Source organism: Tamandua tetradactyla, chromosome 2 (genome assembly GCF_023851605.1).
Source record: "Tamandua tetradactyla isolate mTamTet1 chromosome 2, mTamTet1.pri, whole genome shotgun sequence".
In the NCBI taxonomy this organism is placed as follows: domain Eukaryota; kingdom Metazoa; phylum Chordata; class Mammalia; order Pilosa; family Myrmecophagidae; genus Tamandua; species Tamandua tetradactyla.
In genome coordinates this window covers 77,648,340-77,674,882 of record NC_135328.1, presented here as the reverse complement: position 1 = coordinate 77,674,882, position 26,543 = coordinate 77,648,340, and the positions used below count along the sequence as shown (strand labels likewise).

Below are 26,543 nucleotides of genomic sequence, written 5' to 3'. Positions count from 1 at the left end.
ACAATCTCATTATAAATTCTGGATACTAGACCTTTATCTGATATGTCGTTTCCAAATATTGATTCCCATTGTGTAGGCTGTCTTTCTACTTTCTTGATGAAGTTCTTTGATGCACAAAAGTGTTTAATTTTGAGGAGCTCCCATTTATTTATTTCCTTCTTCAGTGCTCTTGCTTTAGGTTTAAGGTCCATAAAACTGCCTCCAATTGTAGGATTCATAAGATATCTCCCTACATTTTCCTCTAACTGTTTTATGGTCTTAGACCTAATGTTTAGATCTTTGATCCATTTTGAGTTAACTTTTGTGTAGGGTGTGAGATATGGGTCCTCTTTCATTCTTTTGCATATGGATATCCAGTTCTCTAGGCACCATTTGTTGAAGAGACTGTTCTGTCCCAGGTGAGCTGGCTTGACTGCCTTATCAAAGATCAGATGTCCATAGATGAGAGGGTCTATATCTGAGCACTCTATTCGATTCCATTGGTCGATATATCTATCTTTATGCCAATACCATGCTGTTTTGACCACTGTGGCTTCATAATATGCCTTAAAGTCAGGCAGTGCAAGACCTCCAGCTTCGTTTTTTTCCCTCAAAATGTTTTTAGCAATTCGGGGCACCTTCCAGATAAATTTGCTTATGGGTTTTTCTATTTCTGAAAAATAAGTTGTTGGGATTTTGATTGGTATTGCATTGAATCTGTAAATCAATTTAGGTAGGATTGACATCTTAACTATATTTAGTCTTCCAATCCATGAGCACGGTATGCCCTTCCATCTATTTAGGTCTTCTGTGATTTCTTTTAGCAGTTTTTTGTAGTTGTCTTTATATAGGTTTTTTGTCTCTTTAGTTAAATTTATTCCTAGGTATTTTATTCTTTTAGTTGCAATTGTAAATGGAATTCGTTTCTTGATTTCCCCCTCCGCTTGTTCATTGCTAGTGTATAGAAATGCTACAGATTTTTGAATGTTGATCTTGTAACCTGCTACTTTGCTGTACTCATTTATTAGCTCTAGTAGTTTTGTTGTGGATTTTTCCGGGTTTTCGATGTATAGTATCATATCGTCTGCATACAGTGATAGTTTTACTTCTTCCTTTCCTATTTTGATGCCTTGTATTTCTTTTTCTTGTCTAATTGCTCTGGCTAGAACCTCCAACACAATGTTGAATAATAGTGGTGATAGTGGACATCCTTGTCTTGTTCCTGATCTTAGGGGGAAAGTTTTCAATTTTTCCCCATTGAGGATGATATTAGCTGTGGGTTTTTCATATATTCCCTCTATCATTTTAAGGAAGTTCCCTTGAATTCCTATCCTTTGAAGTGTTTTCAACAGGAAAGGATGTTGAATCTTGTCAAATGCCTTCTCTGCATCAATTGAGATTATCATGTGATTTTTCTGCTTTGATTTGTTGATATGGTGTATTACATTAATTGATTTTCTTATGTTGAACCATCCTTGCATACCTGGGATGAATCCTACTTGGTCATGATGTATAATTCTTTTAATGTGTTGTTGGATACGATTTGCTAGAATTTTATTGAGGATTTTTGCATCTATATTCATTAGAGAGATTGGCCTGTAGTTTTCTTTTTTTTGTAATATCTTTGCCTGGTTTTGGTATGAGGGTGATGTTGGCTTCATAGAATGAATTAGGTAGTTTTCCCTCCACTTAGATTTTTTTGAAGAGTTTGAGGAGAGTTGGTACTAATTCTTTCTGGAATGTTTGATAGAATTCACATGTGAAGCCGTCTGGTCCTGTACTTTTCTTTTTAGGAAGCTTTTGAATGACTGATTCAATTTCTTTACTTGTGATTGGTTTGTTGAGGTCATCTATGTCTTCTTGAGTCAAAGTTGGTTGTTCATGTCTTTCCAGGAACCCGTCCATTTCCTCTAAATTGTTGTATTTATTAGCGTAAAGCTGTTCATAGTATCCTGTTATTACCTCCTTTATTTCTGTGAGGTCAGTAGTTATGTCTCCTCTTCCATTTCTGATCTTATTTATTTGCATCCTCTCTCTTCTTCTTTTTGTCAGTCTTGCTAAGGGCCCATCAATCTTATTGATTTTCTCATAGAACCAACTTCTGGCCTTATTGATTTTCTCTATTGTTTTCATGTTTTCAATTTCATTTATTTCTGCTCTAATCTTTGTTATTTCTTTCCTTTTGCTTGCTTTGGGATTAGTTTGCTGTTCTTTCTCCAGTTCTTCCAAGTGAACAGTTAATTCCTGCATTTTTGCCTTTTCTTCTTTTCTGATATAGGCATTTAGGGCAATAAATTTCCCTCTTAGCACTGCCTTTGCTGCGTCCCATAAGTTTTGATATGTTGTGTTTTCATTTTCATTCGCCTTGAGGTATTTGCTAATTTCTCTAGCAATTTCTTCTTTGACCCACTCGTTGTTTAGGAGTGTGTTGTTGAGCCTCCACTTATTTGTGAATTTTCTGGCACTCCGCCTATTATTGATTTCCAACTTCATTCCTTTAAGATCCAAGAAAGTGTTGTGTATGATTTCAATCTTTTTAAATTTGTTGAGACTTGCTTTGTGACCCAGCATATGGTCTATCTTTGAGAATGATCCATGAGCACTTGAGAAAAAGGTGTATCCTGCTGTTGTGGGATGTAATGTCCTATAAATGTCTGTTAAGTCTAGCTCATTTATAGTAATATTCAGATTCTCTATTTCTTTATTGATCCTCTGTCTAGATGTTCTGTCCATTGATGAGAGTGGTGAATTGAAGTCTCCAACTATTATGGTATATGTGTCTATTTCCCTTTTCAGTGTTTGCAGTGTATTCCTCACGTATTTTGGGACATTCTGGTTCGGTGCGTAAATATTTATGATTGTTATGTCTTCTTGTTTAATTGTTTCTTTTATTAGTATATAGTGTCCTTCTTTGTCTCTTTTAACTGCTTTACATTTGAAGTCTAATTTGTTGGATATTAGTGTAGCCACTCCTGCTCTTTTCTGGTTGTTATTTGCATGAAATATCTTTTCCCAACCTTTCACTTTCAACCTATATTTATCTTTGGGTCTAAGATGTGTTTCCTATAGGCAGCATATAGAAGGATCCTGTTTTTTAATCCATTCTGCCAATCTATGTCTTTTGATTGGGGAATTCAGTCCATTGACATTTAGTGTTATTACTGTTTGGGTAATATTTTCCTCTGCCATTTTGCCTTTTGTATTATATGTATCATATCTGATTTTCCTTCTTTCTACACTCTTCTCCATACCTCTCTCTTCTGTCTTTTTGTATCTGACTCTAGTGCTCCCTTTAGTATTTCTTGCAGAGCTGGTCTCTTGGTCACAAATTCTCTCAGTGACTTTTTGTCTGAGAATGTTTTAATTTCTCCCTCATTTTTGAAGGATAATTTTGCTGGATATAGGAGTCTTGGTTGGCAGTTTTTCTCTTTTAGTAATTTAAATATATCATCCCACTGTCTTCTAGCCTCCATGGTTTCTGCTGAGAAATCTACACATAGTCTTATTGGGTTTCCCTTGTATGTGATGGATTGTTTTTCTCTTGCTGCTTTCAAGATCCTCTCTTTCTCTTTGACCTCTGACATTCTAACTAGTAAGTGTCTTGGGGAACGCCTATTTGGGTCTAATCTCTTTGGGGTGCGCTGCACTTCTTGGATCTGTAATTTTAGGTCTTTCATAAGAGTTGGGAAATTTTCAGTGATAATTTCTTCCATTAGTTTTTCTCCTCCTTTTCCCTTCTCTTCTCCTTCTGGGACACCCACAACACGTATATTTGTGCGGTTCATATTGTCTTTGAGTTCCCTGATACCCTGTTCAAATTTTTCCATTCTTTTCCCGATAGTTTCTGTTTGTTTTTGGAATTCAGATGTTCCATCCTCCAAATCACTAATTCTATCTTCTGTCTCTTTAAATCTATCATTGTAGGTATCCATTGTTTTTTCCATCTTTTCTACTTTATCCTTCACTTCCATAAGTTCTGTGATTTGTTTTTTCAGTTTTTCTATTTCTTCTTTATGTTCAGCCCATGTCCTCTTCATGTCCTCCCTCAATTTATCGATTTCATTTTTGAAGAGGTTTTCCATTTCTGTTCGTATGTTCAGCATTAGTTGTCTCAGCTCTTGTATCTCATTTGAACTATTGGTTTGTTCCTTTGACTGGGCCATATTCTCAATCTTCTGAGTGTGGACAGTTATCTTCTGCTGCTGGCGTCTGGGCATTTAGTCAGATTTCCCTGGGTGTCGGACCCAACAAGGTTGTAAGATTTTTCTGTGAAAACTCTGGGCTTTGTTTTTCTTATCCTGCCCAGTAGGTGGCGCTCATGGCACACGTTTGTCTGCGGGTCCCACCAGTAAAAGGTGCTGTGGGTCCTTTAACTTTGGAAAACTCTCGCCCTCCGGGAGGTTTGCTAGCCGAAGCGGCTTGGAAGAGTGCCAGCCGGCCCAGGGTCCGAACGCGGGGAGGGTCGCTGGCTGCCCCAGCCCGGGAAAGCGCCCATCCGAATTTCCTAGTCGGCCTGGGGTGCCAAGCTTGGCGGGAGGGCGCCAGCTGCAGCTGCCCGCCCGGGAGAGTGCACGTTCCCGGGGAGTCACGGGTTTGGAAGGAGCCCCCCCCCCACCGTCGCCGTTCTCCGCGGCCTGGGGATTTCCAATCCAATTCTCTCAGTTGGTCCGGGGGACTGCGCGTGGTGTGGGCGCCAGCCGCCGCGGTTTGAGGGGACTGCCTGTCCAATTCTCCCAGCTGGCCCAGGAAGGGGGAAGGAAGTGACTCCGGCCGCTTGCCGCCCCGCCCGGTGAAGCCCGCGCCCCTCGGCGATCTCACCAGAGCGGGTTCTCTCAGCCAGCCAGCCGTTCCAGGATGGGGTACGCTGTCTTTTTTTATCTTTGTCGTGGCTTTGGGAGCTGTTCTGTGTCGTTTCTACTCCCCTAGTAGCTGTCCTGGAGGAGAAACTAAGATCCGCGCGTCTTACTAAGCTGCCATCTTCTCCGGAAGTCTCATGAAATGATATTTTGATTAAAACATGGCTTTTCTAGGGGGCATACTTCCTTTCATACCAGCACATAATACTTACATGTGCTTTTCCAAAGGACAAAGATAATTCACTCCCATAAGCCACCTTACATAGTTATCAAGTTCAGGAAACTTAACATTGAAATAAAACTTATTCTATATTCTAATTTTTTCATTTGTTCCCCAGAATTGAGCCTTTTCTACTCCCTTGCTAGATCCCATCCAAGATCAAGATGACTTGTTATTGTTTCTTTATTCTTTCTTTTTTTAATTTGTGGAAATATATATACAACATAAACTTTCATATCTCAACCATCCCAAACATACGATTCATTGGGATTAATCACATTCACAGTTTTTTGCTACCCTCACCACCGCCTATAACCATAGCTTTCCTATCACCCCAAACAGAATCCCTTTAGCTGTTCTTTTTTTCATAGTTGCATATTTTATACCTTTTGGTTCATTTCTGAATCTTTTACTCTGAAAATAGATCACTTCCATAATCACAAAAAAATAAAGTAAGCTTTTTTAAAATTAAAAGATACATCAGAAAATAAAGATTCACTTTTAATATTGTATTATCTCTTTTAGGTAGTACATTGAATGTGCTATTTTCTACTCAAGATCCAGTTGAAGATGCAGTGTTTGGTGAAGTTACTAATCTCAAGAAGAATGGTGATAGAGGAGAAAAAAGACAAAAACATTTTCCAGAGAGAAGTTGTAGTTTTAGTTCTGAGAGTCGAGCAGGAATGTTGCTTAAGAAGAGCAGTTTAGATTTGAATTCAAGTGAAATGGCCATCATGATGGGAGCAGATGCCAAGATTCTGACAGCAGCATTGACATGTCCTAAGACTTCAACACTTCAAATTGCAAGAATGCAGAGCTTTGAGAATGTTGGCTGTCATCTAGCTGATACTCACATTCATCTGTCGGAACGCCCCTGGGAGTCTGAACACAGATCATCTCCGGTGTTAGAGATGCTAGAGATGCTTGAGGAAAGCCAAGAGCTCTTAGAGCCTGCGGTTGATGATACTGTAGCTCAGACTACAATGACAAAGGATATATGTGATGGTCTTCAAAATGATAGTAATAGTAATCAATTCAGAGACTTGAAAGCAGGATCCAAAGACCTAATAAATAGGAGAAATAGTTTCTATGGTGTTGGGAAAGCTGTTGAGAGAGAAGATGTTGAAACAGGGCTAGATCCTTTGTCTCTTCTAGCCACTGAATGCATAGGAGAAAAAATTCCTGATTCTGAAGATAAGATGTTTTCTCCAATTGTTGCACGTAATCTAGCTGATGAAATAGAAAACTATATGAATCTAAAAAGTCCCCTTGGTAGCAAGTCTTCTAGTATGGAATTACATGGAGAGGGAAACAGAGAGTGTGTTACTTCCACTGCATTTGTTCACCCTTTCGAGAGGAGATCAAGCTTACCTTTAGATAATGGTCCATCAGCACAGGAAAATCCTGAAAGTGAAAAAAGGTCTCCTGCAGTGTCTAGGTCTAAAACTTTTACTGGGCGTTCTAAGCAGCAGACTCCTTCTCAAGCTCATAAAGAACGTTCAACTTCCTTATCAGCTCTGGTGCGTTCTTCACCACATGGTTCACTGGGTTCTGTAGTTAATTCTTTGTCCGGACTAAAGCTGGATAATATACTCTCAGGGCCCAAGATAGATGTCCTGAAATCTGGTATGAAACAAGCAGCAACAGTAGCCAGTAAGATGTGGGTAGCTGTCACATCTGCCTACAACTATTCAGATGATGAGGTAAGGAAGTTTTATTGTGTTTCGTCTGATATTGAAATTTTGTAGTTTTGTTTTTTCTTTTGAAATTATTATTTAGAGACTTCTTGTAACTTTGGTTGTTTTATCTTAAAACTTAATCCATATTCTATTTCTTTCTTGAAATGACTTGAACATATATGTAAGGAAATTAACATAGAAAGAGGATATCAGGACCACTTTATAATTCCATAGATCATTGTAAACTGAAAGTTTGCTTATTTTCTTTGAAAGCACTGATGATTAGTGTTTGAATCTATTAATAATGCCATATTATATTTGCATAGCACTTCACCTTTTAAGTAACTTTTTCTTACATTATCTAGTTGATATATGTGAAGTCATTATGCAACTTAATCCATAGATTTCATTACTGCATGACAAAAATAATTAATTCTCTTAAAAATAATTGTAGAGAGTTATTCGTTAGATCTTTTTATGAAAATAGAAGTGATTTACAGAAAAAAAGTTTGAAATTTTACCTTTGTGTTTAGATTATTCTATCGTATCTGGGTGCTTTAGTGTAGTAGAAATGATAGACATTATAAATGTTTGCTATTATTGAAATACTACATTCTAAGTACTGTCATAAATTATATCTATTTAGAGATGTGAATATATACACACACACAAATATATATTCATTTAATTTTATAGCAACGCCATGAAATAAGATGATACCACATTTTACAGATGAGCTGAGATTCACAGAGGTTAATTAACAACCCAAAGTCACACAACTAATGAGTAGCAGACTAAGATTTAATAAGTCAGGGAGATCGACTCCAGAGTTCATGGTCTTAACCCCCTAGGTAACAAAGAAGGGAACAGTATCTGAGAAGAGGTTCAGGTGAGGGCTGTCCAGATAAAGCAAAAGCAAGTGATATCTACATTGTATTTTAAAGGATAAATATGAAATTTTGCATTAGTCAAAGAGATAAGGTGGCAGCAGAGTGTATCTGGGAGAAAGAATAATATGTAAACATGGAAGCTTAAAATGGCATGCATTTTCAAGATCATATCAATTTCAGATTGCTAAAACTCTAAATAAGAAGTAGAGACACAAGACAGTTAATTGGAGAAACGATCTCTATACCATTTGAAGGAAAACTTTATTCTAATGGAAAAATATTAACTAATTAACAGTACAATGTTGAATATTGTAAGACAAACTGCATTCTGTATTTAAAGAGCTTACTGAATCAGTCAGGGAAAGATGCAATACGCTAGCTTCAATGTGTGTCTTGGTATTACAATAAAAACATTTTATTTTGAAATTTTGTCTAACAGTGTTAAAAAAAAAAAAAACACCCAAAACTTTCTACAGGGTAATTTGGACTTGGAATGTATGGCAGTATAAATTCTAAGGAGTACAGAAGCAGCAAGAAGGAAAAATCTGAGATGATTTTTGTATGGTAGCCCATGACAAACTCTGGGATCTGTCCTGTAACTACTTGTTGAAGTGTGCTTTGAAAACTAAAAAAAAAAAAAAAATCTAAGGAGTCATGGATCTTGTCTTTCTTTCCCTTTTCATTTCTACAGCCCTGGCGCTATTTAGCAGTACCAGGCAAAAGGCAAATAGAATATTTTCAAATGAAAGAATGAATAAAAGATCTCTAAAATGTTCGTAACTTTTATCCAGAATTTAAGGGAATAAGTAGAAATATGTTTTAAAATAGCTAAAGGGAAATTCATCAATGTAATTTAAATCATTTAAAATTTAAAGCATTCTGAATGTTTAGCAATAGGGGGTTAATTAAATATTTAATAATACCTCAGTATTACAGATTACTTGGTGTGGGTTTGAATAATGGAGAAGAAGAGTTAAGTGACATTAAAATAAATTATATGAGAAGGTGAAAGTAAAACTTTTTTCGTAAAAATTTATCATTTGATTTAATGTGTATATTTTAAAATGATAGGAAAATATATGTCAAGATTTTGATTATACTCTTTGGGTGTTGGTATTACAAGCTTTTATTTCTTGTTTTGCCTCTCTGTGTTTAAATTTTTGGAAATTTTAACAAGATTTTGTAACAAGGAAGATATAAGTCTTTCTCTTAAAGCTAAAAATAAATGAGGGAAACTGCTCGTCAAACTTTTCTATCTAAATCAAATATTCAACAATCACTATATTAGTCAAGAATTATATGTTTTATGCCTCTCATATTGTTCACAGCTGTAATTCTCACAACAAGCTTATTCCACAAAGGACTCGTTATCCATATTTTTCAGATGATTTAATTAAAAGTTATCAAAGTTCATTTCTTTAAGGTCACATACCTAAAGAAATGATGGAGAATCAAGATCAGAATCTGGCTGTTTGACTCTAAAACCTCTACTCTACGTGTATTGATATCCATGATTCCTTTATTTTATAATATTAAATATTAAGAGATACCCCACACCCCAAACATACAAAAGGGGCACAGCAAAATCTTTATCATAGGTCATTGCTTGAATGTCTTTGAGTATAGAAGGGACATTTCAATAGTGAGATGAGTTCGTGGTTTTGAAAAAATGATTAGGATTATGGAGGAGTTTAATTCTGAAAAGGTGGGATGAATTTATTTCCATTTAGAAGGTATTTATGTATGTGGGATTTTATTCTTTTCAATTATAGGAGGAAACTAATAGAGATTATAGTTTCCCAGCTGGCCTAGAAGATCATATTTTGGGGGAGAATATATCTTCTAACATGGGGATCTCAGGGTTGGTCCCCAGTGAGCTTACCCAGAGCAATACAAGCCTTGGCAGTAGCAACAGCAGTGGAGATATAGGAAAACTACAGTACTCAACAGGTATGGAAAAGGATTATCCTTTCTTCTTTTAATCTTTGTTTGTTTTAATTTAGATACCCACACCTGCTCAGTACAGTAAGCTCTATTTGTTGAGATGACCTAAAGATTTTTTGTAATTGCCATGCCTTACTATCCCTTTAATTGTATCATGATGTACAAATACTGTAGTCACCCACTGTTTTTGTTTTTATTTCTCTGTATTTGTGGATTATGTCAATAATTCTCAAACTCTAGTATGCATCGTAAGCAGCTGAGGAATGTGTTTTTAAAAATACGCAGATGTCCAAAACTTAGGCTAGAACTTCTAAAATTGAATTTGTGGGGGGAGATCTGAGAATATGTTTTCGTTTTTTGTAAGCTCTCTAGGTAACTTGCATTGTTTTAGTTTGCAGGCTGCTGGAATGCGATATACCTGAAATGGAATGGCTTTTAAAAATGGGAATTTAATAAGTTGCACATTTACTTAATTAAGTGTGTATACTTAAAAATAATAGGGTTTAATTTAATAAGTTGCACATTTACTTAATTAAGTGTGTATATTTAAAAATGATGGGAAAGCATATGTCAAGATTTTGATTATACTCTTTGGGTATTGGTATTATAAGCTTTTATTTCTTGTTTTGCCTCTCTGTATTTAAATTTTTGGAAATTCTAACAGGATTTTGTAACAAGGAAGATATGAGACTTTCTGTTTTAAAGCTAAAGATAGGATTAATTAAGGCTGTGAAAATGTCCAAATTAAAGCAAGGCTATAGAAATGTCCAATCTAAGGCATCCAGGGAAAGATAATTGGTTCAAGAAGGCCAATGACATTTCAGGGTTTCTCTCTCAAATGGAAAAGCACATGGTGAACATGCTGATGTCTGCTAGCTTTCTTTCCAGGCTTCTGGTTTTCCGAAGCTCCCCCAGGGAGGGGCATTTTCCCTCATCATCTTCAAATGTCTCTGGCTGCTTGGGCTTTCATGGCTTTCAAGCTTTTCCCAAAATGTTTGCTCTTTTAAAGGATTCCGGTAAACTAATCAAGACCCACCTGGAATGGGTGGGTCACATATCTGTGGGAGTGATCTAATCAAATTTCCAGCCACCATGTGACTAGGAATTAAAAGAAATGACTTCCTCCACAAGATGGATCAGGATTAAAACATGGCTCTTCTAGGGCACATAATCCTTTCAAACCAGCATATTTGTATATACCAGAGTTTGAAAGTCCCTGGAATGTATCTTTGAAATTTCTTAGTTCTCAATTCCTCTGGTATTTTTAATGATATTCTATGTCCCAAACTTTTTATTATGTAAATTTTCAAACATATTGAAAAGTTGTAAGAATTGTATAGTGAACGATCATCTGTTTTCTACCTAGATCTCTCTATATGTATACATACTATCTATATATATGCACACATATATTTTTATATCGAACCACTTGAAAATAAGTTATAGGGTTCATGATACCCTTAAATTGCATCCTTAAATGCTAAAGAATAAGGACATTCTCCTCCATAATGTGTTATAATTGTTGATGCTTACTTTCCTCTAGATGAAGTGCCATTTCCAAAAGGCATTAAAGGGCAGGAGTTTGAAAAATCAGAACATGGTTCTTCTCAAAATACCAGCATGTCTAGCATCTACCAGAATTGTGCAATGGAGGTAAAAGTTCTGCCCATGATAAAATGACTTTAAACTTATAGTTTTATTTCAGAAGGGCAATTAACACAATTCCATGAAACCCAGCAGACAGAACAATAAAATAAGTAATTTTCTTGAATTTACTTGTAAATCCGGTAATGAGTTGCTCATTTTACCTATAAAATAATAGAAGTGTTTATTACAAATTTACCTACAGAATAAATAAAATTTTATGCTTATATCAAGGGAATGGCTTATTAATAATCATTCTCATCATAAAGATTCTCAGTGTTTGCATTTTTCTGTTCTTAGGTTTTGATGTCAAGTTGTTCACAGTGTAGAGCCTGTGGAGCTTTAGTTTATGATGAAGAAATTATGGCTGGATGGACTGCAGATGATTCAAATTTGAATACAACCTGTCCTTTCTGTAAATGCAACTTCTTGCCTCTCCTCAATGTAGAATTTAAAGACTTGAGAGGCTCTCCAAGGTTAGTATTGTAAAAACACCCTTAAGAGGTAGGTGCCCGCAAAAAAAGTAGGAATCTTGGGGGAAGAGTGAAATGTTCTTGGTATTTTCCTTTTCTTTCTCTCCTTTACCTTTGATATTTAAGTAGAAAGTACTAGTTAATGTAGGAAACTATACTTTTCTATTTTAATTAATGTAAAATTATCAGTAGTAATTAATTCTCAGAACTAAGTTTTATGATAATTCAAAACTCTTAGACATTATTTTTTTATTTTAAAATTAAAAAAAATATTTAACAACAAACACATTCTTAACTTCTGATCATTCTGTTCTACATATACAATCAGTAATTCACAACATCACATAGTTGCACATTCATCATCATGATCATTTCCGAGAACACTTGCATCCATTCAGAAAAAGAAGTAAAAAGACAACAGAAAAAATTCATACATACCAAACCCCTTACCCCTCCCCCTCACCAATCACCAGCACCTCAATCTAAGTTTATTTTAACATTTGCTCCCCCTATTATTCATCTCTATTCCATATGTTTTACTCGTCTGCTGACAAGGTAGATAAAAGGAGCATCAGACACAAGGCCCCCACAATAACACAGTCACACTGGGAAAGCTACATCATTATATAATCGTTTTCAAGAAACATGGCTACTGAAACACAGCTCTACATCCTCAGGCAGTTCCCTCCAGCCTCTCCATTACATCCTGACTAACAAGGTGATATCTGTTTAATGCATAAGAATAACCTCCAGGATAATCCCTTGACTCTGTTCGTAATTCCCCAGCCATTGATACTTTATCTTGTCTCATTTCACTCTTCCCCCTTTTGGTTGAGGTTTTCTCAATCCCTTGATACTGAGTCTCAGCTCATTCTAGGATTTCTGTCCCATGTTGCCAGGAAGGTCCACACCCCTGGGAGTCATGTCCCACGTAGACAGGGGAAGGGCAGTGAGTGCGCCTGTTGTGCTGGCTAGAGCGAGAGGCCACATCTGAGCAACAAAAGAGGCTCTCTTGGGGGTGACTCTGAGGCCTCATTTTAAGTAGTATTGACCTATTCTTTGTGGGGTTAAGTTTCATATGAACAAACCCCAAGATTGGGTACTCAGCCTATTGCTTTGGTTGTCCCCACTGCTTATGAGAATATCAAGAATTCAACTTGGGGAAGTTGAATTTCCCCCTGTTCTCAACATTCCCTGAAGGGGACTTTGCAAATACTTTTTTACTAACTGTTCAGATCACTCTGGGATTTATTGGGGCATCACTCTGGACAAACCTATAAAATCTTATGCCTTACTTAAGGTTCCATGTACTTATGGTGCTTAATTAAGCTGTCCACATAAGTTATATTAGAAAATGCACTAGTCAAAGTATAAATTTTGTACCAAATAAACATTTTTAGCTGTAATCGAACACATAAGTTAAAATTTTTGAATATTAATTACCATCTATTTTCAATACCCTGCAGTAATGACATTCCTTTGTTCTTCCTCATGCAAAAAATTTTTTGAATTTGTACATTTAGTCACTATCATTATACACTCTAGGCATTTCTAGATTATACCATCTCAGTCTTTATCATCTATCTTTCTTTCTGATTTCATTTGTGCCCCCAGCCCTCTTCCCTCTGTCATTCTCGCATTCAGCTTTATTCAGTGTTCTAACATTATTTGTATTACAGGTAGGTAGTATTGTGCTATCCATTTCTGAGTTTTTACAATCGTCCTGTTGCACAATCTGTATCCTTTCACCTCCAATTACCCAATATCTACCCTATTTCTATCTCCTGATGGTCTCTGTTACCAATGAAATTCTCCAAGTATATTCACTAATGTCAGTTCATATCGGTGAGACCATACAGTATTTGTCCTTCTGTTTCTGGCTGATCTCACTAGACATTATTTTTAACCTTCCTTAATTATGTCTACCAGAAGAAAAAAAAAAGGGAAGGGAGGGATCTAGATGATCCACAAGGTAAGTAAATCATTCATTAAATAATTGAGAATTTGGTATCTGTTGCTCACCTAAGTAATTATACTTAACATTCTATTTGTTTTATGGAACCAAATGAACTTTATATTATTGCCTGCTTTTAGGTGTTATGTTTATATTATAATCTCTTACCAGAGAGGTTTTCCTACTCTTAACCTCTGACACATTATCATAATTAATCTTTGTGCGGACCCTCTTTTATTTAAACCCACCTCTTCCCCATTACCCACTCTCATTCCCTTACTCAACAGAGATACTAACACTGCTGTATATGATATATCCTTGAATATATATCTTTATAAAATATAGAGGGTAATTTTTTATTATTGTTTATTTTCAATTTATATAATTGGAATTGTGCTGAAAAATCTCATTTTTTTTATTGCTTAAACTTTATGAGCTATTATATGTTCATCAAGTTTATTCCTTTTCACCTACCTGAAGTTAATATTCTTTGTACTTATACCTTAGCTTAACATTGGATACTTCAATTGCTTTCAGTTCTTTGTAGCTGCAGAATCACTACAGTGAACATCCTTATACATGTCTACTTCCAAAATTGTTCAGAATTTTCTCTTAGAAAAATATTGAAAATGAGATTATTGGGTTGTTTGTATAGATAATGGCTATCCTCGTACCAGACATGTCCATGTTAATTTCCTATATTGTCAAGTGTCCTTAGTTGAGGAGAAATCATCATTATTTTTTTAAATATAACATACAAACATGAACATTCTTACCTATGATCATTCCATTCTTGGTATATAATCAGTAACTCATAATATCATCACATAGCTGTATATTCATTATCATGATCATTTCTTAGAACATTTGCATCAATTCATAAAAAGAAACAAAAAGAAAAAAAATTCATATATACCCTACCCTTTACCCCTCCCTCTCATTGACTGCTAGTATTTCCATCTACCCAATATGTTTTAGCTTTGTTTCCACTATTTTTTCTTTAACCCTTACCACTCCCTTTCATTGATAACTAGCATTTCAGTCTACTAAATTTATTTTAATATTTGTTCCCCCTATTATTTATTTATTTTTAATCCATATGTTTTACTCATCTGTCCATAAGGTAGTTCAAAGAGCATCATACACAAGTTTTTCAAACACAGTCACATTGTGAAAGCTTTATCATTATATAATCATCTTCAAGAAACGTGGTTACTGGAACACAGCTCTACATTTTCAGGCATTTCCCTCTAACCTCTCCACTACATCTTGACTAACAAGGGGATGTCTCTATAATGTGTAAGAATAACCTCCAGGGAGTACGAGGCCACCGGAGTCTTGCTCAGGGTTTGCAATGGACCGATGGGGGTGTAGGCTGCTGCGGGCAACCCTGTGGACGCGGGTACGGCATTGCATGGGGCCAGACCTGTCATGGGGAGGGTGTAGGATGGCTCCCGACACCCGGGCCTGCAGTTCCACTCTTGCCCCGGCCGGCCTCGAGGGCCCTGCATGCCCGCGCTCCTACTGGCGCTACGTGAGACGTCTGGTGAGGGGACCGCCACAGCCGCCGTACACGCGCGTGTGCCAAGTGGGGGATCCGGCGCTGCGGACCGTGGCCGCTCGGATAGAGCCGACGCAGCTGTCGGACCCTGAGCTGCAGCGGCTGGTGCAGGTGATGTGGCGCCGTCACTGTGTGGGACTGAGCGCGCCGCAGCTCGGGGTGCCACTTTAGGTGCTGGCCCTGGAATTCCCCGAGGCACTTTACCGCGCATGCGCGACATCCCACAGAGGGAGCCCTTCCCTCTTCGCGTATTTTTGAACCCCAGCCTGCGGGTGCTGGACAGCCGCATGGTCACCTTCCCGGAGGGCTGCGAGAGCGTTGCCGAATTCCTGGCCTGCGTGCCTCGCTTCCAGGCCGTACAGACCTCAGGGCTGGACCCAAGAGGAGAGCCGGCCGTGTGGCAGGCAAGTGGGTGGGCAGCCCGTATAATCCAGCATGAGATGGACCACTTGCAGGGCTGCTTGTTCATTGACAAAATGGACAGCAGGACGTTTACAAACATCTACTGGACGGAGGTGAATGACTAAAGCTTTCCTGCTGCTTCTGACCAGAACACACACACAGTGTCTTTGAGCCAGGCACATTACATAACTTGAATCTAATAAAAAACAATGTACTGCCAAAGCTGCCAAACCCAGTTGTATGAAGATGTGAGAAATGTTTGCCCTGAAATCAGCTATGGACAAAATATTGCCCTCAGCTTGAGAAGAAAAATACCCCCACCTCCCTACTCCAAGGAGCATTTCCTAACAATTTTGCGTGGAGATCACTGGGGTGAACAAATAACCATTCTCAGTAGAATTATTTCATAAGACCTATGTATAATCTATTCCCAGAGCCAAGATTTGACAAAATATCTGGTGGAAATGCTTGTTTAAAGAGGCAGGTAAGGTTGTGATTGACCATCTTCACTGGATTCTAATTCTTACAAAGGACTCGTGTGCATATGTATTACCTGCAGAGTCCTTGGTTTGCCTAGGACACCAGTTTGCTTGTGGAAGTAAAACACAGGATACAGTGACCCCAGTTCAAGAAGTATTTAATGACAATACTCATGTAAATAAGTACTTACACAGTTTAACAGGTTCAGGTATAGTTGAAGTCTCCATCTTTTGCTTTCTACTTTTTACAGACTTCAGGAAGATTTTTCTGCTCATATCTCTTGAGCATCTGGTACTTGGCTCATTCACTGGGTGGAGGCAATGGAGCAGGGTTTGGAGAGGGGGTGATAGTTGAGAGGGAGCAGTGAACCTCTCCCTTAGTTGTAAGCAAGCAGAAACGGCAAACAGAACTTGTGCTTTCTGATCACCACACTTGTTAGGAAAAATAAATTACCATTATGTTCAAGAAAAAAAAAAAAAAGAATAACCTCCAGGATAACCTCTTGACTCTGTTTGTAATCTCTCAGCCATTGACACTTTTTTTAAAACTTTTTTTTATTAATTAAAGAAAAATTAACAAAACATTAAGATATCATTCCATTCTACATATACAATCAGTAATTCTTAATATCATCACATAGTTGCATATTCATCACTTCTTAGAACATTTGCATCGATTTAGAAAAAGAAATAAAAAGACAACAGAAAAAGAAATAAAACGATAACAGAGAAAAAAAAAGATTATACATACCATACCCCTTACCCCTCGCTTTCATTTACCACTAGCATTTCAAACTAAATTTATGTTAACATTTGTTCCCCCTATTATTTATTTTTATTCCATATGTTCTACTCTTCTGTTGATACAGTAGCTAAAAGGAGCATAAGACACAAGTTTTTCACATTCACAGAGTCTCATTGTGAAAGCTATATCATTGTTCAATCATCGTCAAGAAACATGGCTACTGGAACACAGCTCTACATTTTCAGGCAGTTCCCTCCAGCCTCTCTGCTACATCTTGAACTACAAGGTGATCTCTACTTAATGCGTAAGAATAACCTCCAGGATAACCTCGCAACTCTGTTTGGAATCTCAGCCATTGACACTTAGTCTCATTTCACTCTTCCCCCTTTGGTCGAGAAGGTTCTCTCAATCCCTTGATGTTAATTCTCAGCTCATTCCAGGGTTTTTCTCAGTCCCTTGATGCTGAGTCTCAGCTCATTCCAGGATCTCTGTCCCACATTGCCAGGAAGGTCCACATCCCTGGGAGTCATGTCCCACGCGGAGAGGGGGAGGGTGGTGAGACTGCTCGTCATGTTGGCTGGAGAGAGAGGCCACATCTGAGCAACAAAAGAGGTTCTCTTGGGGGTGACTCTTAGGCCTAAATTTTAAGTAGTCTTGACCTATCCTTTGTGGGGTTAAGTTTCATATGAACAAGCCCCAAGACTGGGGGCTCAGCCTATAGCTTTGGTTGTCCACACTGCTTGCGAGAATATCAAGAATTCAACTTGGGGAAATTGAATTTCTCCCCGCTCTCACCATTCCCTGAAGGGGGCTTGCAAATACTTTTCCAGTCATTGATCAAATCACTCTGGGATTCATCGGGGCATCACTCTGGACAAACCAACAAAATCTCATGTCCTTCCTGAGATTCCAAGTACTTATGACATTCAATCAAACTATCTACATGAGTTATATTAGGAAATGCTCTAGTCAAAATATAAATTTTGTAACAAACATTTTTTGCTTTAGTCTCACACATAAGGTGACATTTTAAAGTAATTCCCACCTATTTTCATCACCCTGCAATAATGACATTCTTTTGTTCTTCCTCATGCAAAAACATTTTTAAAATTTGTACATTGTACATTTCACTATTATTATACACTCTAGGCGTTCCTAGATTATATCATCTTGATCTTTACCATCTATCTTTCTTTCTGATCTCATTTATGTCCCCTGCCCTCCTCCCTCTGCCATTCTCACATGCAGCTTCATTCAGTGTTTTAACATAATTACATTACAGTTAGGTAGTATTGTGCTCTCCATTTCTGAGTTTTTATATTCAGTCCTGTTGCACAATCTGTATCCCTTCAGCTCCAATTACCCAATATCTCATCCTATTTTTATCTCCTGATGGTCTCTGTTACCAAGGAAATATTCCAAGTTTATTCACTAATGTCAGTTTATATCAGTGAGACCATACAGTATTTGTCCTTTTGTTTCTGGCTAATCACACTCAGCATAGTGTCCTTAAGGTCCATTCATGTTGTTACATACTTCATAACTTTATTGTCTTACAGCTGCATAATATTCCATCTTATGTAAATGTCACAGTTTGTTTAGTCAACTGTCTGTTGATGGACATTTTGGCTGTTTCCATCTCTTGGTAATTGTTAATAATGCTGCTATAAACATTGGTGTGTAAATGTCCATTTGTGTCCTTGGCCTCGTGTCCTTTGAGTAGAGACAGCAGATAGATGGGTCCTGTTTTTTAATTCATTCTGCCAGACTGTCTTTTGATTGGAGAGTTTAATCCATTAACATTCAGTGTTATTACTGCCTGGGTAGTACTTTCTTCTACTATTTTGCCTTCTGGATTTTATGTCATATCTAATTTTCCTTCTTTTTACCTTTACTCATAGTCTTCCTTTCTACACTCTTCTCCACACCTCTCTCTTCTGTCTTCCTATCTGTCTCTGGTGTTCCCTTTAGTATTTCTTGCAGTGCTGGTCTCTTGGTCACAAATTCTCTCAGTGATTTTTTGTCTGAAAGTGTTTTAATTTCTCCCTCATTTTTGAAGGACAGTTTTCCTGGATATAGAATTCTTAGTTGGCAGTTTTTGTCTTTTAATAATTTAAATATACTATCCCACTGTCTTCTCGCCTCCATGGTTTCTGCTGAGAGATCTGCACATAGTCTTATTGGGTTTCCCTTGTATGTGATGGATTGCTTTTCTCTTGCTGCTTTCAAGATCCTCTCTTTCTCTTTGATCTCTGACATTCTGCTTATTAAACATCTTGGAGTATGTCTATTTGAATCTATTCTCTTTGGGGTACAATGCACTTCTTGGATCTGTAGTTTGAAGTCTTTCATAAGAGTTGGGAAATTTTCAGTGTTAATTTCCTCCATTAGTTTTTCTCCTCCTTTTCCCTTCTCTTCTCCTTCTGGGACACCCACAACACGTATATTCGTTCGCTTCATATTGTCTTTCAATTCTCTTGAGTCCCTGCTCATATTTTTCCATTTTTTTCCCTATAGTTTCTGTTTCTTGTCGGATTTCAGATGTTCCATCCTCCAGTTTTGAAATCCTATGTTCTGTCTCTCGAAATCTACCATTGTAGGTTTCCATTGTTTTTTCATCTCTTCTACTGTGTCTTTCATTCCCATAAGTTCTGTGATTTGTTTTTTCAGACTTTCAGTTTCTTCTTTTTGTTCTTTCCTTGCCTTCTTTATATCCTCCCTCAATTAATTGATTTGGTTTTTGATGAGGTTTTCCACGTCTGTTCGTACATTCTGAATTAATTGCTTTAGCTCCTGTATGTCATTTGAATTTTTGGTTTGTTCCTTTAACTGGGCCATATCTACAATTTTCCTAGTGTGATTTGTTATTTTTTCTGGCGTCTAGGCATTTAATTACCTTAATTAGTTTATTCTGGAAATTGCTTTCACTTCTTTTATCTAGGGTTTTCTTGCTGTATGAATTTGTTGTCTATCTGTACTTTGACATTCCGTTCAGCTTTATCTGAACCTTTAGCTTAAGTTTCGTTTAACAGAGGAGAATTTTTCAGTTCTTGTTTTCTTGTTTCTTGCCCTGCTTGTGTAGTGCCTTCCCCCACCCCCAACACACACACACAACACTTAGGAGGATCTCCTTAGATATTATAGACCCCAGCCAGATTTTCCCGGACCAAACTGGCCTCCTATCAGGAGGAAAGAGTCACCTGCGGTTTTCCCTGAGGGTGAGACCCAGCAGGTTGAAAGACTTTCCTGTGAAGTCTCTGGACTCTGTTTTTCTTATCCTGCCCTGTGTGTGGCGCTTGTCTGACTGCAGGTCCCACCACCATAAGATGTTGCGGTACCTTTAACTTTGGCAGACTCTCCCTGCTGGGGGCATGGTGGAGACAGAGGAGAGGTTGTAGGCTGGTTTTAATGGCTTCAAATTACCAAGCCCTGGTGTCTGAACTCCTTGTGGGAGGGATTCCACCTGAGTTGAGCTTCACCCCTCCCCTGGGGAAGGCACAGGCTCCAGACAAGCCCCCAAAAGAGCTCACTTCTGCCTATGCCTGGGGCATTTGCAGCCTGAAAAGGCCTGCCACTGTATCCAGAGGCAGTCAAGGCTTTGTATATACACAGCCACAAAAACCTCTGTTTCCTTCTTTTTTTTTTTTCCCCCTTTTTCTGTCAGTGCTGCCCCCTGGACGCCGGGACAAAAATGAGCAACCTCTGCTTTGATCAGGTTCAGCTAAGCTGGGGGCCTATTTTTAGTAGTCAGAATTTGTTAATTAGTTCCACAATTGGCGTTTGATTGTGCCCAGTCTCTGCTGCTAGTAAAGTCCTTTCCTTTCCCCTCTGGGAAGCGGCCTGTGGGGGAGGGGCACTGGCCGCCACAGCTTTGGAAACTCACGATTTGGGGGGTGCTTGCAGCCGGTCCAGCTGGTCCAGACGGGTACGCTGTGTGTCTGGTCACTGACGTGGCCCCAGGAGCTGTTCTGTACTGTTTCTGGTTATTTAGTAGTTGTTCTGGAGTACGAACTAAAACGCGCATGTTGTTAAGCCGCCATCTTGACCTGGAAGTTCGACACTTTATTTTGTCACATTTCTTTCTTCCCCCTTTTGGTCGAGAAGGTTAACTCAATCCCTTGATGCTGAGTCCCAGCTCATTCTAGGATTTCTGTCCCATGTGGCCAGAAAGGTTTACACACCTGGAAGTCAGATTTACACACCTGGGAGTCATGTCCCACGTAGAGAGGGGGAGGGCAATGAGTTTGCTTGTCATGTTGGCTGAGAGAGAGAGGCCACATCTGAGTAACAAAAGAGGTTCTTTGGGGGTGACTCTTAGGCCTAAGTAGGCTTCGTCTGTCCTTTGCAGGGATAAGTTTCTTATGAACAGACCCCAAGTTTGAGGGTTCAGCCTATTGGTTGTTCCCACTGCTTGTGAGAATAACAGGATAAATCATTAATTTTGATGTCCTCGTTCACTAACTTTTCCACTCTATGTATTGTGCTTCGGGAGTTATGGTTTTTTTTTTTTTAAAGTTGTTCCTCATCCTTACCATATGAAACTTTTCTCCTGAATATTCTACCTTTATATTTTATTTTTCATGTTTAGATGTTTAAACTATCTGGAATTTACCAGCCTTGTGTATATGATATTAGGGATCCAGCTTTATTTTTCTCCATATAATAAACAAGTCTTCCCAATATCATCTATGAAATGTATCCTGTTTTATTTTCCCCCATTGATACGTGCATCACCTTTATTGTGTATCAGGATTCCACATATACCTGTCTCGTTCTCAGTGTTCCTGTCACTATTACATTGTTTTCATGCTTTGTCTTTGTGTGGTTGCTGGTAGTAAGTTTCCCCTCTTGGACTTTTTTTTTTTTTTTTTTTTTTGCTTATAATGGCCAATTGTTCTTTGACGCTTATTCTTCCACAGAAGATTTTACAATCAGTTTTAATTCTTCAAAAATCCAGCTGTAATTTTCATTGGGGTTACAGTAAATTTATAGATAAATGGATTATTGGAGAAACTTGAGTTTTTCAGTATTATTGTCATATCTATTCGTATGGTACATATTGTTTTCAGAGCCTCTTCTCTGAGTTTTAAATTATTCTTTATAATTCTTGTATGTTTTTTGTTGAGTTAAGTATGTTCAAGTTATTGTGTATAGAGGAGTATTATTGATTTTTCCTCCCTATTGAAATTTTAAAACTTACATCAAGGCTTAAATAAAGATTTTTACAGTGAACACTCAAATACTCCTATATCATACAATTAATTTTCTTTACTTGCTTTATCATGTGTGTTTCCCTCCCCGCATCCATTAGTTCATCTTATTTCTTGATCCATTTAAAAGTAAGTTACAGGGCGGGCCATGGTGGCTGAGTGGCAGAGTTTTCGCCTGCCATGCCAGAGACCTGGGTTCCATTCCCGGTGCCTGCCCATGTGAAAAAAAAAAAAAAGTTACAAACCATGGAAATGTTTTGGTGATGGGTGGTGGTTCATGGTAGCACAGCAATGTGAATGTAAATAATGGCACTGAAATCCATATCTGAATGTTGTTAAAAGGGAAATGTTTAGGCTGTATGTATGGTACTAGAATAAAAATTTTTAAATATATAAATATATAGCACATAGTGCTTTGCATGTGCTAAATAATGTACACATATAAAAAGTAATAAAAAAAGCTGTAAACATCAGTACATTTCTCCTCAGACACTTCAGCATGTATATCATTAATTAGATATCCATATTTTTTTATTTTTATTATTTTTTTTCTTTTGAGGCAAAATTTATATACTGTGAAATGTACAAATCTTAATTGACTTTTGGGAGAGTTAATGCATACAAACCAAGATACAAAATTACCATTACCTCAGAATGTTTTCTCATATCCCTTGCAAGTCCTTTCCCTTACCCAGAGAGAGAGAGTGAGAGATAAGATGAAAACACAATAATAAGCAGGGGAGAGCAGAAATGACTGGTGAAAAATGGAGGTTTATAAGGAGGGGAAAAGATATTATGAACATTTACAGGTTCATGCATTTGAAAATGCTTCTGCTACTCTTTCTTTAAAAAAAAAAACTTGAGAAATTAATAAAATTATTCTGTCTCTCCTCTTCCTTTATAGCTTTCTTTCATGGTTCTCATAAACCAAAGGTATCTTATACTGAACTTGAATGTCCTCCTTTAGATCTTTTGAGAAGTTTAGGACAAGAAGGAAAGCAGATGAACAGGACTGTGTGTGTTTGAAATAGTATTTCCTGTTATGGATTGTATGACTCACTGATGACTGTTTTATAGAATATTTCTAAATATGATGACATTTAAAGGTATCTTGGCTCTTTTTTTGACTACTCCATATTTAGCTTTTTCCTGAAACCAAGCACCTCTGGTGACAGTTTACAAAGTGGCAACATTCCATTGGTACCTGAACCCCCGGAACACAAATCTGTATCCTGTTCAGCAGAAACAGACTTGATCAACTTTATGGATTTCCCAAAACATAACCAAACAATAACTGAAGAAACTATCTCTGCAGTTGAATCAAGGTACCATGGGATACAGAAAACTCTTTATAATAAATTGAGTACCTGTATAAAAATTCTGTCTCTAAGGACAGCCTAACTCATATAGGCATAAGTTTTGGCATTTTAAAAAATTTAATCTTTATTTTTTTTACTACCACATGCACCATACATGGTATTTAAATATCTAATGAATGAATCTGATGATAAACTATTTTTGAAATATAACTTGGATACTTTATATTGGTCTTTTATGAAATGAACTTCTCAACACTAAAAAATATTTTCCCCTTCAGTGTAGTTATTGCCAGTTTCCAGAGGAGACATGTTCTCTTTACTGTGAAGTAAAGTCTTACTCTTTAATATTGATCAAATCAAACATTTATTGAGAGTCTGTGTGTGCTAAGCATTATGCTGAACACTAAAAATTTAAGAAATAACTAAGATATGGTCTCCATCCTTAGGCCTGGTGAGATGAAATACTTGATAGTGAATTTAAAATTGTAATTTGCATGCAGTATGCTTCTTTCTTTTTGTTTAATAAAGATGAAATCATGTTTTGAATAAAGTAGCTAAATGGACACTTTATCTTTTAAAAATAGGTGTTCTTCCCACTGCTCACCATTCATCCACTTAATCCTGTTTTTCTCTTCAGTTTTACAAAAATACTTGAAGGGAATTTCATTCTTATAAGGCAGTATTGACTCCTGTCAGATATGTTTAGTAGCCCTAAGTTTCGTTGTAGAAGATGATACCTTAACTCTTAACTCTACAGATTTAGGTTGGGTTTTTATTTCCCCCAGGACAAAAACAAGTGTTTCTTCTTGATTATTATATTTTCTTGATTATTTTTTCAAGTGATGAACTACAGAAAGCCAGTGGAGATGTCCAAACTATGAAAATTTCATCTGTGCCTAATAGTTTATCAAAACGAAGTGTATCTTTGATTCGGAGTCACAGTGTTGGAGGCCCCTTGCAAAATGTTGACTTCTCCCAGCGACCATTTCATGGCATTTCAACAGTTAGTCTTCCAAACAGTTTGCAGGAAGTTGTGGTATGTAACAACATTATAATTAAACAGTATTCATGTAAGTATTTACTTGAATAGTATATAATCCTTCCATAGTAGACTTATTTTAATCATATGAAAAGTGATAGATAACAATTTATAGAAAAAATTTATTATAGAAATTTTCAAGTGTATACAAAAATAAGCTATAGAATATGAGTCCCTTTGACCCATTGTCTAGCTTCATTTATTTTCAACTTATGACTAATTCTCTTTCATATATGCCCCATTCACTTCCTCCTTCCCCCCATATTATTTTGAAGCAAATTTTAGATCTCACTTGCCATTTATAAATGTTTAAGTATGTATCTTCAAAAGATAAGGACTTTTTAAAATATAATCACAAACAATAAAGTTATTCTGTCTTTGTTCAGATTTCTAATTTCAGAAATGTCAAATGTGTGTGTGTTTTATACTTTGAATCAGGATCAAATAAGGTTTATGTATAGCTGTTGGTCTTCTTAAATTTATAAATTCCCTCTCTTTTTTTTTTTCCCTATGCAAATTATTTGTTGCTAAAACTGGGTCATTTGTCTTTTAGATGTTAGAGCCTCCTACAATCCAGATTTTGCTGGTTGTAACTCTGTAAATTAGTATTTCTGTACAGAAGTTTGATCAGATTCAGATTTTTGTTCTGTTCTGTGGTTTATTTGTTTATTTTTGCAAAATATTTTCATTGGTGGTGGTAAATTCCTCTACTAGGAGAAAAAGTATCTGGCTCTCTACCTTTGTGATGTTTGTAGCTATTAATGTCTTAATGTCCAGTCAAAAAATTCATTAGAAGCTATAACATGGATTGTCTAATTCTGTCATTTTTTCCTTTATTGTATGGAACATAGACACCTAGCATTCTGCAAGGTGATCAATTAAATTTTTTGGAGGGGTATGATTATGAACTCAGATTTAAATATTCATTGCTGTTGTTATCATTATCACAGCTATATATATATTTTTTCACAGATATATATATATATCCTTCTCCAGACCACAAATCAGCCATTCCCCTAAGAAACCCTCCTTCATTTAGAGGGAGATGGTATTTGAAGACCACAGTATGGGTACTAATAGGGTACTCATTGATACTGAGTTAATCATAAACATCTTATTGTGATTATAAGATTTCACAGTAATAAATTCACAATTATAAAACCATGTTCTTAATTCAGTTTTTGTTGCCATCAAATGTATAAAAGGGTTGGGTATAATTTTTTAAGGAGTCAACAAAGGACATGAGCACAAAAAAATTTGCCTCATCTGGGTTTAGAGTTGTAGGAGGAAAATAGGGTCACACATCTTTTGGTGTCATTACTGTAAAACATCTTAATTGCAAATATTTCTTATAAAACTTTGCAAATGAAAAGTTGATCATATATGGGCATTGCTCTTTATCAGCATGATAGAGAAACTCTGTTTTACAGGGTCTGTTGAAATATGAATTATTAATTTTCTATTGTAGCCGTGTAAAAGCTATTTAAGGTTATTTAGGCAATTTTTTTTTTTAGGTTTCCATCAGAGTGTTCTGTATGTAGCAATGGCCTTGAAATGACTGATTTTGAAAGAACAAATAGAAAAGCATAATCTAATTGAAAAATACTCTTAAACATACAGATTTAATAGATTATATTCACTTATTTTTCTCTTTTTAAGGATCCATTAGGGAAAAGGCCAAATCCTCCCCCTGTTTCTGTGCCTTATTTGAGTCCTCTAGTGCTTCGAAAAGAACTGGAATCTCTGCTAGAAAATGAAGGTGATCAGGTGATTCACACGTCCTCTTTTATCAATCAACATCCAATCATTTTCTGGAACCTTGTTTGGTATTTCAGACGTTTGGACCTTCCTAGTAACTTGCCAGGACTTATCCTCACATCCGAACATTGTAATGAAGGTGTACAGGTAGGGTACCAATTTCTATACTTGCACTGCATTTGCATGAGTTAACTTACTTCAAGTAAGGGAACGTGTATAACAACAGTTGGTTAACCAACACAGTTTTATTGCTCTCTTACTTAAAATGTGGGTAGGTGTTCTGGAAATGATACAGTTTTGTGAACCCGAGATGCTTGTCTTTTTGCTCAGCTGTGCAAGACCTCCATTTCTAAGTTTTGCTCATGGTTTAGGATGACTGGCTGTAGATTCA

General features: G+C 37.0%; 2 protein-coding genes across 4 annotated transcripts in view; both read left to right on the top strand.

Moving 5' to 3' along the window:
• Positions 1-26,543, top strand: part of DENND4C (DENN domain containing 4C) — a 158,375-nt gene that overhangs the window by 117,170 nt on the left and 14,662 nt on the right. For all 3 annotated transcript variants that reach the window (XM_077148071.1, XM_077148069.1, XM_077148070.1), the window contains 7 exons: positions 5,581-6,758; positions 9,397-9,574; positions 11,112-11,221; positions 11,513-11,688; positions 23,179-23,361; positions 24,196-24,391; positions 26,054-26,299. In XM_077148071.1, coding sequence (XP_077004186.1) covers positions 5,581-6,758; positions 9,397-9,574; positions 11,112-11,221; positions 11,513-11,688; positions 23,179-23,361; positions 24,196-24,391; positions 26,054-26,299 — 2,267 coding nt within the window. The remainder of the gene's footprint in view (positions 1-5,580; positions 6,759-9,396; positions 9,575-11,111; positions 11,222-11,512; positions 11,689-23,178; positions 23,362-24,195; positions 24,392-26,053; positions 26,300-26,543) is intronic.
• Positions 11,703-21,692, top strand: PDF (peptide deformylase, mitochondrial). Its single transcript, XM_077148073.1, is given in 2 exon segments — positions 11,703-15,399; positions 15,402-21,692. Coding segments are annotated over 2 exon segments (732 nt in total). The 5' UTR covers positions 11,703-14,993; the 3' UTR covers positions 15,728-21,692.